Here is a 13,895-nt window from a genome sequence, read left to right on the forward strand (position 1 = left end):
ACTAGGCGGTCCAATTAGGTCAGTAAGCAATAAACAACCACAGCCATCTGAACTCTGTCATGCTAGAGAAGCTTTTAACAGTTCAGGACACCGGCACCATCCGGCCATGCTGCCAAACAAGGAAGTACAACTCTCTCTCCCCTACTGTAGTCATTTTTAAAACACTATCCCTCACTCTTAACTCCCTAACCCCTGACCAGTCACCTGACTCAAAGGCCTTAAAGCCTAAACCCTAACTTAACCCTAAAGCCTAACCTTAAGCCTAACCTAATGCCTAACCTAACCCTAACGCCTAACCTAATGCCTAACCTAATGCCTAACCTAACCCTAACCTAAAGCCTAACCTAAAGCCTAACCTAACCCTGAAGCCTAATCTAAAGCCTAACCTAACCCTAACCTAACGCCTAACCTAACCCTAACCTAACACCTAACCTAACCCTAAAGCCTAATCTAAAGCCTAACCTAACCCTAACCTAACGCCTAACCTAACCCTAACCTAACGCCTAACACCTAACCTAACACCTAACCTAAACCTAAAGCCTAATCTAAAGCCTAACCCTAACCTAACACCTAACCTAACGCCTAACCTAACGCCTAACCTAACACCTAACGCCTAACCTAACCCTAACCTAAACCTAAAGCCTAATCTAAAGCCTAACCTAACCTAACACCTAACCTAACACCTAACCTAACACCTAACCTAAAGCCCGACGATAAATCAAGATAAGAAATTGGGGTTTCCGGCGCTCCTCAGGTGAGACAAGACAGAGCGTCGTGGTTCTTGGCAGCATGGCCGTACGGTGCAGACCCCGGGCCCTGAACAGAACGGGTCATTTGCAATAAATCGTAACTTGCCGCCGCGGCCTTGGTGTCTCAGGCTCTCGTCACATATCTGTCACCGACCCTGCAGCAGGAGGACTCTGTACCTTTTGAAAGGAATTTATCAGCATCATCACATTCTACTTGAAGGTGCACCTAGAGAGGGGATCACACGTCATATACTACATAGTAGCAAACCATTACACATCGAATTGTTTCTCAAGTGCTTTTACAATTCTGTCTTAGATCAAGGTCTTTTTTGTTGTTGTTGTTGTTGTTGTTGAAAAAACATGATTTAGTCTAGTCCGGATTGATAAGATAAGATACTGAACGTACTGAATGTTGACAAATGATGCACAGAAATGTAAAATGGCAGTTATTATAATAATTATTATAATAATGATATTATTATTATTATTATTATAAAGCTGACTTTTCTTTTTATTCAAGAGGGTCTTTTTTAGAGACTGTTTTTCTAAGCCAGGGCAAAAAAGGTGCGTACATATGGACCGGAGCCTTGATTATAAAGCTATTCAATCAAACACGCACTACTGCATTTCAGCCCATCCCCCCTGTGTGAGCGATCAGTTTTTTTTTTTTTTTTTTTTTTACTGGACAAGGCCACTTACATAAGGCATCAATAAGGTCAACAGTGCATTTACAGATAGAAAAGACGAGATGAAAAGAAAAGAAAAGAAAAGAAAACGGAAGAAAAAAAACAGTTCAAAAGGAATAGAGACGAGTGTGACTATCCCATGTCCTCGATCAAGATTCAAGACAGTTGCCAAGCAATAGTGGTATCTCCAACACATACAAAAAAAAACGAGAAGAAATCAGATCAAAAACATTGGTCTGTGTGCCAACGTCCACACTAGCGTAGCGCCTGCCGCTCAGAATGCACTGCCAATGCTTCGCGTGTGAGATAGATAGCTGTGTGTTCGACGTGCTTACCGTCCCTTGGGATAGAGTTTATTATGATGTATATGTTTTGAACATAACACCAAAGCAGATTCCTGGCAGTAACGGCGTTCAGACTCAGAGGCGGGCCCGCTAGCATAGATGTCAGGAGAAAAAAAAACACATCCAATGCTTCTTCTGTTCTGTACAATACTGTGATATTGAGTAACATATCTGTAGCCGGCAGGGGGGGCTGGTGGACGTCGGAAAACCTCGGAGGAGGGGCCCTCGGGCCTCGTCGTCACGCACGGAAACCGGACGCGCGACAGTATCGAACGCCACGTTCCTCGTTCCCCTCCGTTACGACGAGACCCGTCCGCCCGTCCTCCCGATTTCTACCTCCGCCGGCCTCCCCTGGCGTAGCTACCAGCCTCTCTATCGGGGTCCTCCGCTCCATAAGTGATTGAGCGGACGAACCCCAAGACCCATGCAAGTTGTAACTGTTTATAATGAAGACATGGTTGTGTACAACCATAAGATACAATAGAGCTTTAACACAACGGACAACAGGATGAGCTCTCGTAGCTCGCACTTCTGAGACGAGCTACGTAATAATACATTGCACATTTAATAGCTGCACCAATCATCGCTAACCCCCCCCCCCTCCCCACACACACACACACACACACACCATCTCCTCCGTTCAGAAAGGGGGCGCTCTCTTTCTCTCTCAAACGGACACCCCGACACACACACACACACACACACACGCTGCCAAACCCAGCCGCAAAAACACCATCGCTTGCATTCATTCACTCATGACCACGAGACGTATCAAACCGACCAGCACACATCACCCCCCTTGACATCATTCAATCGCTTGCACACACACACACACACACACACATACACGCACACACGCGCACACACACACACGCACACACACGCGCACACACACACACACACACACACACATTCTCCCTCCACAAGCTCACAAACCGGTAACACACTGTGTTATTGCAGTGGTGTGACAGACGGTGCTGTGTGTCTCCAGGTCCAGGGGCTCCACAACACCACACAGACAGTCTCTCTCTTCCTTGTCCTCTCTCTGATATTTTCTCTCTTTTTTTTTCTCCCTCCTTTCCTCTCCTTCATCCGCGATTGTTCTTTCTTTCTGTATGTGTTGACCTCCTCTCCTCGGCCAGGCTTTTGGAGGCACTAAGTGTGGTGCAAAAATATGGCCTGCTTCCCCTGGAACCCACTGCCCGGTTCTGTCCTCTCCTCTCCTCTCCTCTCCTCCTCCTCCTTCTCTCCTCCTTCTCCTCCTCCTCCTCCTCCTCCCTCCATCTCAGCTTCCTCTCGGGTCATTCAGGGTCCTCCCTCCCTCGCTCTCTCTCTCCCTCCGTCCGTCCGTCTCCCGCACTTAGATGTGTCTCTTCATGTGGAGCGCCAAATGGTCAGAACGAGAGAAACACCTGGAGGAGAATCAGAATCACAATCAGATTCAGAATCATAATCTGCTTTTATGACATCAATGTACAGGTATACAGAGTAACATTCTTGGGTTCAGGTTCATTCGACATTGGCATTGCAGCAGAATCCAAAATCAATCATAAAATAAGCAGGATAGAAAAGCTCAAATCAACAATAGCAGCGATAGCGTCAACACAACAGTAGCAATAGCAGCAGAATGCAAATCAGCCATAATAGAATAAAGTAGTAGCAGCAGAATGCAGATCAACAGTAATAGAATAAAGTAATAGCAGCAGAGTGCCAGTCAGCATATCAACATTATTAATGTAATCAACATCACGGGAAGTTCAAGTAATAGTCAGGTTGTGCAAAAACGCTGTGCAGGTTTCAGTGAGACGTAACACACTGTCATGGCTGTCAAGCCATGGCTTCAGCCTACACCTTTTTGGTCCTGGTTAGGGATGCACCGAACATTCGGCCACCGAATGTATTCGGCCGAATATCGCAAAATAAAGCACATTCGGTATTCGGCCGAATGTGTGAAAACACCGAATGTTTACCACCGAATAGTGGCCGTGTTTTGATGACGCAATACAATTAAATATAACTCTCAACAGGCGCGCGGCGCGAGGCGACGCGCTTTCAAAACTGGCTGCGTTCGTAAATTCACTCAGGAAGTCCGATCAGCACTCGTGGAATGCCTCTCGTCCAATCAAATGACTCGGTTTCTCTATGACGTCGGGCCCAGTGTGCGCTCCAGCGCTCTCAGAGCGACTTTACGAACGCAACCTTACACTCATCTAGCTAGTTAGCTTAGCAGTCGTAGCGGAAGAAGCAGAGTTGTTGCCTTGTTGAAAACATATTCAGACTCCCAGCTGTTCTACACGAGTTTATGACATGCAGCTGTATCATGCGGTGGTTTCTATGCAAACCAGAGACTATAAAAACAAAAGATATTCATTCTGAAATAACATGAACTATTATCCTTACACTCAGGTGGACTCAATTCAACTTGTTGAATGACTTGTTGAAGACATTTAGCATTTGACCTAATTTTAAGAGTGACAAAGGGTCTGAATACTTATGTACATGAGGTATTTCTGTATTTACATTTTAATACATTTGCAAACATTAAAAAACGTTTTTACTTAGATTATGGGGTACTGTGTGTGGATTGATGGCAAATCTATTCAAAAATTTGAAAAAAGTGAAGGGGTCTAAATACTTTCTGAAGCCTATGTAGAGACAAATCATGAATATCATTAACTTGAACCCTGGAAAGCAGTAGAGATTAAATCCCACGATAATTAGTTATAATAAGTTATATATAAAAGTTCTTTTTTTTCAATCTCAATTTCTTTCTTTGAGAAGCATGAATAAAAAGCAAAATGTATTTAGTTTATGCAATGATAAAATTAAAAACTGCCGATACACATTCGGTATTCGGTATTCGGCCAAGTGTTTCCTTAAATTCGGCTTCGGCCTCGGCCAAGAATTTTCATTTCGGTGCATCCCTAGTCCTGGTGTTACACATTGTGACTGTGTGCATTTTTATATCTGTATTATGAATTGTATAAGGGACTAGGGCTGCAACTAACGATTATTTTGATAATCGATTAATCTGCCGATTATTTTTTTGATTAATCGGATTTCTTTTTTTTTTTATTAAAAAAGATTTATTTTGCAAATGTTATTTTATGTTTTCTAAATCAGCCAGGCCTATACATATACATGTGCAAAATGAATAAGTATTAATAAAAAATAATATAAATAAAAAAGGCTTTGCTACATCAGATAGGTTTAACAACAGGCCATGGACTATGGCGGTAGATTGTTTCAATAAAGTAGTTGAACTCTAGCTCAATACATGCATTGTTTTAGGTAATAACTTTGCTTAATGTAAAGGTCAGTAACCCAAAGTGCAATATAGGCTACAGACAAGACACTAATGTTTTTATATAACAGATATGCTCCAAAACAATGCAATGTGTCCTCTCACTCCATACAATAGGCTAGGCTACAGTCAGTGCCTCACTCTAACTCACGGGTAGCTTGGTAGGCTACCACTAGCTAGCCTTTAGCTTATCACCTCTGCTCTACCACTGACGTTAGCCAGCTAGCTAAATACACTTGTCATGCAATATTGAATTCATGAATGCGAGCAAACACTCACTGGCTATCGCATTACATTACAGTCATTTAAGGCTGCCACGATTAGTCGACTAGTCGCGACGACGTCGATTACCAAAATCGTCGCCGACATATTTGGTAATCGACGTCGTCGCATGTTTTTTTGGAGCTGATTTAAAAAAATAAAAATAGATCCTAGCACCAGGGGAGCCCCCCCTCCCAAATTTCGTTGTTTGGTACCTGTACTATATCAATGACAATAAAGACCATTCATTTCATTCGATAAGCATTCGTTTTTCTTCCCTGAAGCTGCCACTGGCTAGCGTCTCCCAGTGTCTTTGATGTACATGCGCAGTGTCGGTCATCCGGGGCACACGTGACTTCCCCGGAAAAACAAACAGAGAAATGTCTTCCTCTCCTCGTACCTCTAAAGTGTGGGAGCATTTCAACCACAACGTTGAAAAAAAGAATGTAAAATGTAAAATTTGCAAAGCTGAACTCGCTTATCATGGCAGCACGTCTATGATGCGCGAGCATCTAAAAAGGAAGCACGTTGTGGCAGATGACGAGGAAGACGATGGCTCGTCTCGGTAAGCTAGTTAGCTTGTTATTGGCTAACGATATCGTTACGTTAAAAGCCTTCTTACATTATGTTACGTTGTCATCAAAGCGATACTTATCAAATAGCTAAAAATGTTGTCTTAACGTTACAGTGCTAAGAAGGCGCGTTCTACTATGAGATGAGTGAAGCAAAGCAAAACTTTTGTACTCTGTACAAGTATTTATTTTTGTTTTGTATTCTTTTGGTTGCCTAGTGCCTAGCCTACCTCATTTTACTCAGCAGTTTGCACCCTCTACTACTCTTTACATTACATTACATGCAAGTGATGCCAGAAATAAATCTGCAAAGTTCATTAAAATATAAATTTTTGAGTGAACAATCATTTTAATTGTCTTTATTTTTAGTTAGCACATGCCTAAAACAACAACTAACAACTTCAAGCTAAATTTAGAAGCTGATTTAGAAGATGATAGCTAAATAAGAGCGATTGAGTAATTGTGCGATAAGCTGTAATTTATGATCCGATTAGTCGACTAATCGTTAAAATAATCGGTGACTAGTAGACTATGAAAATAATCGTTTGTGGCAGCCCTACAGTCATTTAGCTGACGCTTCGCCAGAACTCACACTAACGCATTTGCATGGAGAGCAGGAGACCATGGAAGGGCTGAGCCCAGCAGGACTTCTATAATAAAACAATAGGAAGTTAGCTGTAACCCTCCTCTATAGAAACATAGTTAGCTGTAACCCTCCTCTATAGAAACATAGTTAGTGTAACCCTCCTCTATAGAAACATAGTTACTGCTCTGGTTCTCAGCACAGCTACGCAGACTACAGCTGGACGAGCAGCGTAGTGACAGTCAGCTAGCGGCAGCAGCGAGCTAACCCTGCTAGCTAACTCACTAGGGCTGCAACGATTAGTCGACATAATCGACGACGTCGATCATAAAAACTCGCCGACGTGGAATTTTAGTGTCGACTAATCGTATAAAAAATAAAAATAAACGGGAGCCATGCAAGAATCAGCTGGGTAAGTTTTAGCTAACGTTGTTAGCCAACTGGCTAACGTTATATTGTTAGGGTCGTAATGTTTATGTTAGCTTTACTGTTACATGTTGGAAAACAACGTCTCATGGACAGGGCTGTACATGCTATGAGCGTTTGTGCTATTAATTTATTTGCCCTGTGGCACGCGTGTGACAGACAGAGGCGCTTGTATGTAACGTTACATAGCAGGGGTTTTCCATGTTGAAGCCAGGAGAACGCGAGATGAAATGAAGTGAGGGGTGGTCGCTATTAAAATACCAGGTAGTCATGGTGGATGATCATGAATGATGCTTGATAAGTGAATGCTATTTCAATTATGTTGAGTCCACCCGCGAGCTGTCTGTAAGATAAACAGCGCCAAGCGTAGCCTACTAGTGAGCTGTCTGTAGTCTAGCCAGCAATGCTAGCTAGCCAATCAACTAGCTCTGTGAGCAGCTGTAGCTTGGCGTAACGTTAGGTTAGATAGCTAGTTAAGCCGGATTTATGCTTCTGCGTCGCCATTTACGCGCAGCGAAAAGCCACACGACTAATCGCGACTAACCGAAAAAATAATCGACAGATTAGTCGACTACCAAAATAATCGTTAGTTGCAGCCCTATAACTCACTAGCATGTCCTGACAGCAGACAGCAGACAGCTTCACTCTGCATTTCCCCACTTTTCCGGTTCCGGTCATAGGTTCTGCCCTTTCCGGCCATAGGTAGCGCTATGATTCGCTATGATTCGCGATGCCTACACCGGCCGCAAGACAGCGTGGCGTCAACAGGAAGTAGGTTTGTTATGGAAACAAAACCCGAAAAAAAAACGGAAAAAAAAATAATAATAAAAAAGACGAATCGATAATGGCATTCGTCGCCAACGAATGTCATTATCGATTTTTATCGATTTCATCGATTCGTTGTTGCAGCCCTATAAGGGACCAAAATAAACATTCTCAATCAATCAATCAATATGGTGTGCAATATGGTTCAGATATGGAGCAGTGCAGAGTTCAAGTAGGTAGTGGGGGAGAAGAGGGAAAATAAGGTTTTAGAGTTGATAAAAGATAATAAACCATCTGCAATTCATGTCCCAGGTGAGAACTGATCAAGTCATTGTTATTCCACTTGTGAATGAATGAATGAATCCAGTGAGTGAATGGATGAAAAGCAACTAAAACAGACAGACAGAGACACACGGGCGCATGCACTCACACGCACACACGCACACACACGTGCGCACAGACACGCTCACCTGTCACAGTGACTGCATTTGAACGGCTTGGCCCCCGTGTGTTTCCTGAAGTGCCTGGTGAGTTCATCGCTCCGGGCGAAGCGCCACTCACAACCTTCCCACGAACACCTGTACGGCTTCTCACCTGCACACACACACATCACAAGACGTTATCACCACCGTTCATCACGACAACAAAAAGCATTTGCATAACAGAACAACATTCAAAACATTCTGTCGAGTCAGGTGCTACAATAAAGTATAATACAATAACATATAACACAACACAATTCAATGTAATACAGCACTATTATTATTATTATTATTATTATATTTAGGGATGCTCCGATTTATCGGGCACCGATTTAAATCGGCCGATTTCACTCCAAATGACTCGACCGGTGATCGGCAAAAATGGCCGATCGCAAAAACCGTTTTTTTTTTTTTTTCCTTTCCTGGGGAAGACAGATAACTGAACAGAAAACATAGGAGGACGTAACAGTATGTAAACCATGAAGGCCACGTTTATGATGTCTTTTATACAGCCATATCGACTGACTTGGGCTTCAGGCCCTAACTGGGTGATAGGCCAGACCTTTACTATGCCATAAAAATGGGTCTGCGTTTGCTTGGTGCCTAATGGATCAAAACTTTTGTCTAAAAAGCAAAAAATATGTAGGCTATCCAGTCAGTAGGCCTACAGTTATGTATTTTTTTAAAAATCGGTATCGGTATCGGTTGATCTTGAGGAAAAAAATCGGTGATCGGTACTATCGGCCCCAAAAATCCAGATCGGAGCATCCCTAATTATATTGAATTGTGTTATATGTTTTTGGTATTATACTGTAGTATAATACCAAAAACATATAACACAATTCAATATAATACAGCACTATAAAGTATAATTACTTCATGTTCAAGTTATTATGGAGAAGCAACATCAGACTTTAAAGCAATGTGGTGTTGTGTTGTGCAGCTGTAGGGAGTTGAAGAAGCAGGAAATGTGTTTATGAAATGCCGGGGGGGGTGGGGGGGGGGGGTGAGGAGAACAAGTGAACAGGCTATTTCTAATGGTCGAAAATTCCATTAGCCGCGTAACGTCGTTAGCCTGGAATGACTGGAATGCGCCAGCTATCGCTGGTGTTCCAGAACGTTCGGGACAGCTGTAAACAGGCTGGCTGGCAGGGGTCGGAGTTGACGGGAGAATGTGCTCCCGGGCTAACCCCCTCGCGGATGACAGTAGCCGAAATGTCAGATTCCCACCCGACTTAAGATTTTTTTTTCCATGGTGAAATGGGATCTGTTTTTGGAAGATCCTCATTCTCTCTGGCCCTGCCCACAAAGGGTTGCCGCCACCCCCCCTACCTCCTCCTCCACCTCCTCCTCCTCCTCCCCCTTGTTGTTAAGTCACGTTCTGCTGTGTGAATTAGGTCACAGTTTAGACAGCGTGTCTGGAGGTGATATGCCAAGCATGCAGGGGGCATTTTTATCACTTTGGGAGCGGCATTAACTCAGATGAACCCTAATAATCACATGGGGAACTAATCAAGAAAGGGGCTTTTTACAAAATGCCGTCCGAAACGTTTTCGGTCAATTCGTCTGAAGAGGAAACTGCTGTAAAAAAGAAACGACCGCCCGACCAGCTGTGTTTACAACTCTCAACCCAAGGTTGTCGAAACGCTGCGGCAGCAATGTTGACGTGAGGGTACAATCACACCATCTTAAACCCAACTGTATGACCCCCCCCCCTGCCGCCTTACCTGTATGTGTGCGCTGGTGTGCTTTCAAGTGGGAGCTTTTCGTGTACACCTTCCGGCACCCGTTGAAGTTACACCTGTGGACCCGCCTTCTCCCGTCCGACGAGGCCTCCCCGTTGGCCAAGCTTCCCCCCTTCTCCCCCGTGCGTCCGGCCCCCACTGTCCGTATTTTCCCGGGCGAGTGTCCCAACACAGTCTGTAGGCCCCTCCACACCTGGGTGCCCCCCGCCTCCTTGCACCCGGCCTCGGGGGAGGACGGCGGGGTGCCGATGAGCGTGGAGCCCAGGTGGTCCTCCGGCTCGCCTTCGTCCTCCAGGACATCCCCCCCCAGGGGGTTGGAGCAGAAGTCCAGGGTCGGGGAGGAGAGCTCCTCGGAGCTGTCGGAGGCCTCGCTGCTGGCGTCCGAGTGGAAGCTGCTCCCCTCCAGGTGCTGCAGCTGCTCCTGGCGCTGGGCGTCCGGCCCCTGGGCGTGGGGGGGGCCGCTCTTGGGGTCCGACTCGGCCGACTTGGCGTCCCCGCAGGCCAGGATCAGCTTACTCCAGAGGTCGCCCCCCTGGGACTCCAGCTTCAGGTCCGTGGCCGTCGTGACGTACGGCTCGCTCTGCAGGTAGCGCTCCAGCTCCAGGCATGTCTGGTGGAAAGAGAGAGAGAGAGGAGGGGGGGTGAGTCCCTTTATTTATTTAGAACGTTATTTTAACGCTAGTTTCAACCGGGGTCGATTCTGACAGAGAACATTATCGTCGTTTTCGCCGAAAGGCCCTGGGGAAGAGTCTGAGGGGGGGAAGGGGGAAGGGGGAGGAGGGGAGTCAGAGGAGAGGATCAGGAGAGGGGGGATGAGGAGAATGAGTACTGAAGGTCCCCACCAAGGGAGAGAGAGAGAGCAAGAGAGAGAGACAGAGAGAGAGACAGAGAGAGAGAGAGACAGAGAGAGAGAGAGAGAGAGAGAGAGAGAGAGAGAGAGAACCCATAGGCCTCAATACAACAACCACCCAGTGTTATGCATCTATCCAAGGGGACATAATGCAGTGAGTGCATACAGGTTTTGTAAGTCCCAGCAACAACAAAAAAAGATTTAAAAAAAAAAGAACCGGCAATCTTAATGTTGCCATGGTGTCAGGCTCTGCCCACCGAGCCACACGGGATGTCCTACAGGAAGCTGAGGGTGTCTGAGTGGTTCTATTGGCTGGCCTCGGAGGTGATGTCAGAGGAGGTTACCCAGCACATGACAAAATCATGCCTCCTTCGAAAAAAACAAGTACACCATGCCGCCGCCCCCCCCCCCCCCCAGATATGACAGTCATGCGCACTGGTCACATCAGCGTGCATGCTACAGAGCCCTCCTCTCCAGTGGGTTGGCGAAGTGCTTGTAGATCTTTTAAATCTATCAATTATTCAACGTAATGTGGATTTAATAATGCATTCTGTGGCACAGCTAGAAATAACATGGCCCGCTAGGGGACTGGAAGGGAGGTGGGTCTGGTTCAGGAGAGTCCATAAAAGCCTCGTCTTATGAATACTGCAACAGCAACAGTTACAGTGAGATGTGGGGGGTGGTTCTTCTCTTTGGAGGAAGTGAGGAGTGAGGACACTTCCGTCAAGCCGTGACAATCTGCCAGTGGACGTCAGCAACAACACAGATGCACACGCACACACACACACACACACACACACACACACACACACACACACAGACACGCACAGGCACAGACAGACGCACACTCACAGACAGACACGCGCGCCCGCGCACACACACACACACACACACACACACACACACACACCAATTGTGCAACCTGCTGAGTCAAAACTATGACAATCTGTCAAGAATTCCAAAAATACTAGCAGCATACATCACAACTTAGGTTACCATACGTTCTTGTGTAATAGTTCAGTGAATGTTAAAAACAAGTTATAGTCAAGCAATGGTCTATATGTAACCATCGCTAATAATGTAACTGGGCAGGAATCAGGACCCATCTCTGACGAGGTTTAAATGTCTGAGGAGGCATGCGGAGAGGGAACCTGGCCCGGAGCCAGAAGGACCAGCCAAGTAGCCAGTTCACTTCAATCACCTACCGACGACAGCGACATAAACAACATCCAACTGTTATGCATTCTCAACACAGACAGTTTGCTGCAGTTTGGAAAACAATTTTGAACAAAATCTCTCTCTCTCTCTCGGACTCTCTGACTCACTCTCGCTCTCTCACACACGCAAGCCAGCAAGCGTACAAGCACGTACGCGCCAACACGCACACACGCGCGCGCACACGCGCGCGCACACACACACACACACGCGCGCATACATACACGCGCATACATACACGCACGCACACACACACACACACACACACACACACACACACACACACACACACACACACACACACACACACACACACTCCATTCAAATCACCAACATGCTGTTAACTACGATGATGCATCCGCGATGGACCGAAACTTACTGAAATGTAATGTCGCATCGTAACTCCATTCATTTCACTACACTACACTGTCTGTAACCATGTCTTAATGTTATAATATGCGTTGCAAATGTCCATGCAATAATACCTGCATTGGAGTACAGGTTAAGTGAAAAAGAGGACGTAAGTTAAATGAAAAATGTAAAAAATGTAAAAAAAATAAATAGTAATAAACTTTTTTGCTTTGCGCTCTTGACAGCTTGCACGATCTCAGCTGTGCCCGTTGCGCACGCATTGTCAGAGATGTAAAATGTACGCTCGTTCATTTTTAGACCGCATCTCCATCAAAATGATGAAGGAATGAAGGAAGTTCAATTACCTGCTGCCAGTACTCTTCAAGAGATGGTAAAGCGGAGAAATATCCGGTATCATGTACGATCTGGAGCTCCTGAAAGATGCTGCACATAGGAATAACATCCATTTCACTCCTAGATGCGGCTATAATTATAGCCAAAAATCGAGGTAGTGAAACTGTGTGTTTTTCTTTAGAAAAAGAAACAAGTGACTTCGATATATGTGCATGTAGCCTATGATCTGTTGTAATGGTCTATGCTGTATATCGCCTTTCCAGTGGATCAGTCGCAGTTGTTCTTCCTCACTCGCCTGCTCGCTTCAGTAGCAAACACAGAACTCGCTGAAAGTCCGTCAGCGCACCGTAAACTTCCCTGTTCAAAACCTCCATCCAGCCCTGCCCCACGTGATCGCGTTACGCTTTCGTGATGCCGACCAATAAGGTCGCCGAAGTCGGACGCCCGCCTTCCATTCCACCTTCGACCAATGCCGCGGCATTCTGGATGCGTCTTGTGTGACGTGATTGGTGCGTTGACTGAAAACTCACTCATTCTCATTGGACCATGGTAGGGTCTATTTTTAGGACGGTATATAAAGAGAGCTCGCCGTGTGTCCTATGCCGAGCAAAACACATCTCGGTTTGGTACGGTCCCAATACAGTCGGAGGAGCAGAAGTGTTGGTTACAGCTGACGATTATGAAGACACGCACGGCTCTCGCTGCAAGAATAGAATGTCTCTTCATTTATTTTTGGGTTTAGGCTACATTTAGGCTTTATTCGAATCACTAGAGCGCACTTGTTAGGCTTGTCAATTACTGAATTGGCTATTTTTGCACAGTCCGGACTACCAGCATGTTTAACGAACGAGACCTATGGGATTCAATCAAAACACATACCACGACAATAATTCGCACGGCGGAAAAAATGATCGCCACATGCGCAATTTCGATAACAGAACTACATTGATTTGACTATATGATGTTGACGTTTTTCAATCACTTGTGGCGCTCTCATTCTAACTTGTGGCAAAGTTTTTCCTCTTGTTAAAACGTTTTAAAAATAATTCTATCGGGCCTCAATGATGTGCTATTGCTGATTGTTTTCTCGAAAAAGAATGCATGTTTCATTGGGAGAGAAATATTTCAATTAGGTAAAAATAGTCCAGCAATGTAAGGCCACCCAGTAAGCTGGGTAAACAGTTCTAATAACAGATTCAGATTTTCTC

General features: G+C 45.2%; 1 protein-coding gene across 1 annotated transcript; it reads right to left on the reverse strand.

Annotated features, from left to right (window-relative positions):
- Positions 1–3,087: 3,087 nt before the first annotated feature.
- Positions 3,088–12,800, reverse strand: LOC308151161 (Krueppel-like factor 6; the record flags this gene model as incomplete). Its single annotated transcript, XM_080523984.1, has 4 exons — positions 3,088–3,191; positions 8,161–8,284; positions 9,900–10,527; positions 12,699–12,800. 4 exons carry the CDS (start codon positions 12,798–12,800, stop codon positions 3,140–3,142), a joined length of 906 nt encoding a protein of 301 aa, XP_080380110.1. The 3' UTR covers positions 3,088–3,139.
- Between the last annotated feature and the right edge of the window lie 1,095 nt (positions 12,801–13,895).

The sequence above is a fragment of the Nansenia antarctica genome, assembly GCF_963989245.1.
Source record: "Nansenia antarctica genome assembly, chromosome: 2".
In the NCBI taxonomy this organism is placed as follows: domain Eukaryota; kingdom Metazoa; phylum Chordata; class Actinopteri; order Argentiniformes; family Microstomatidae; genus Nansenia; species Nansenia antarctica.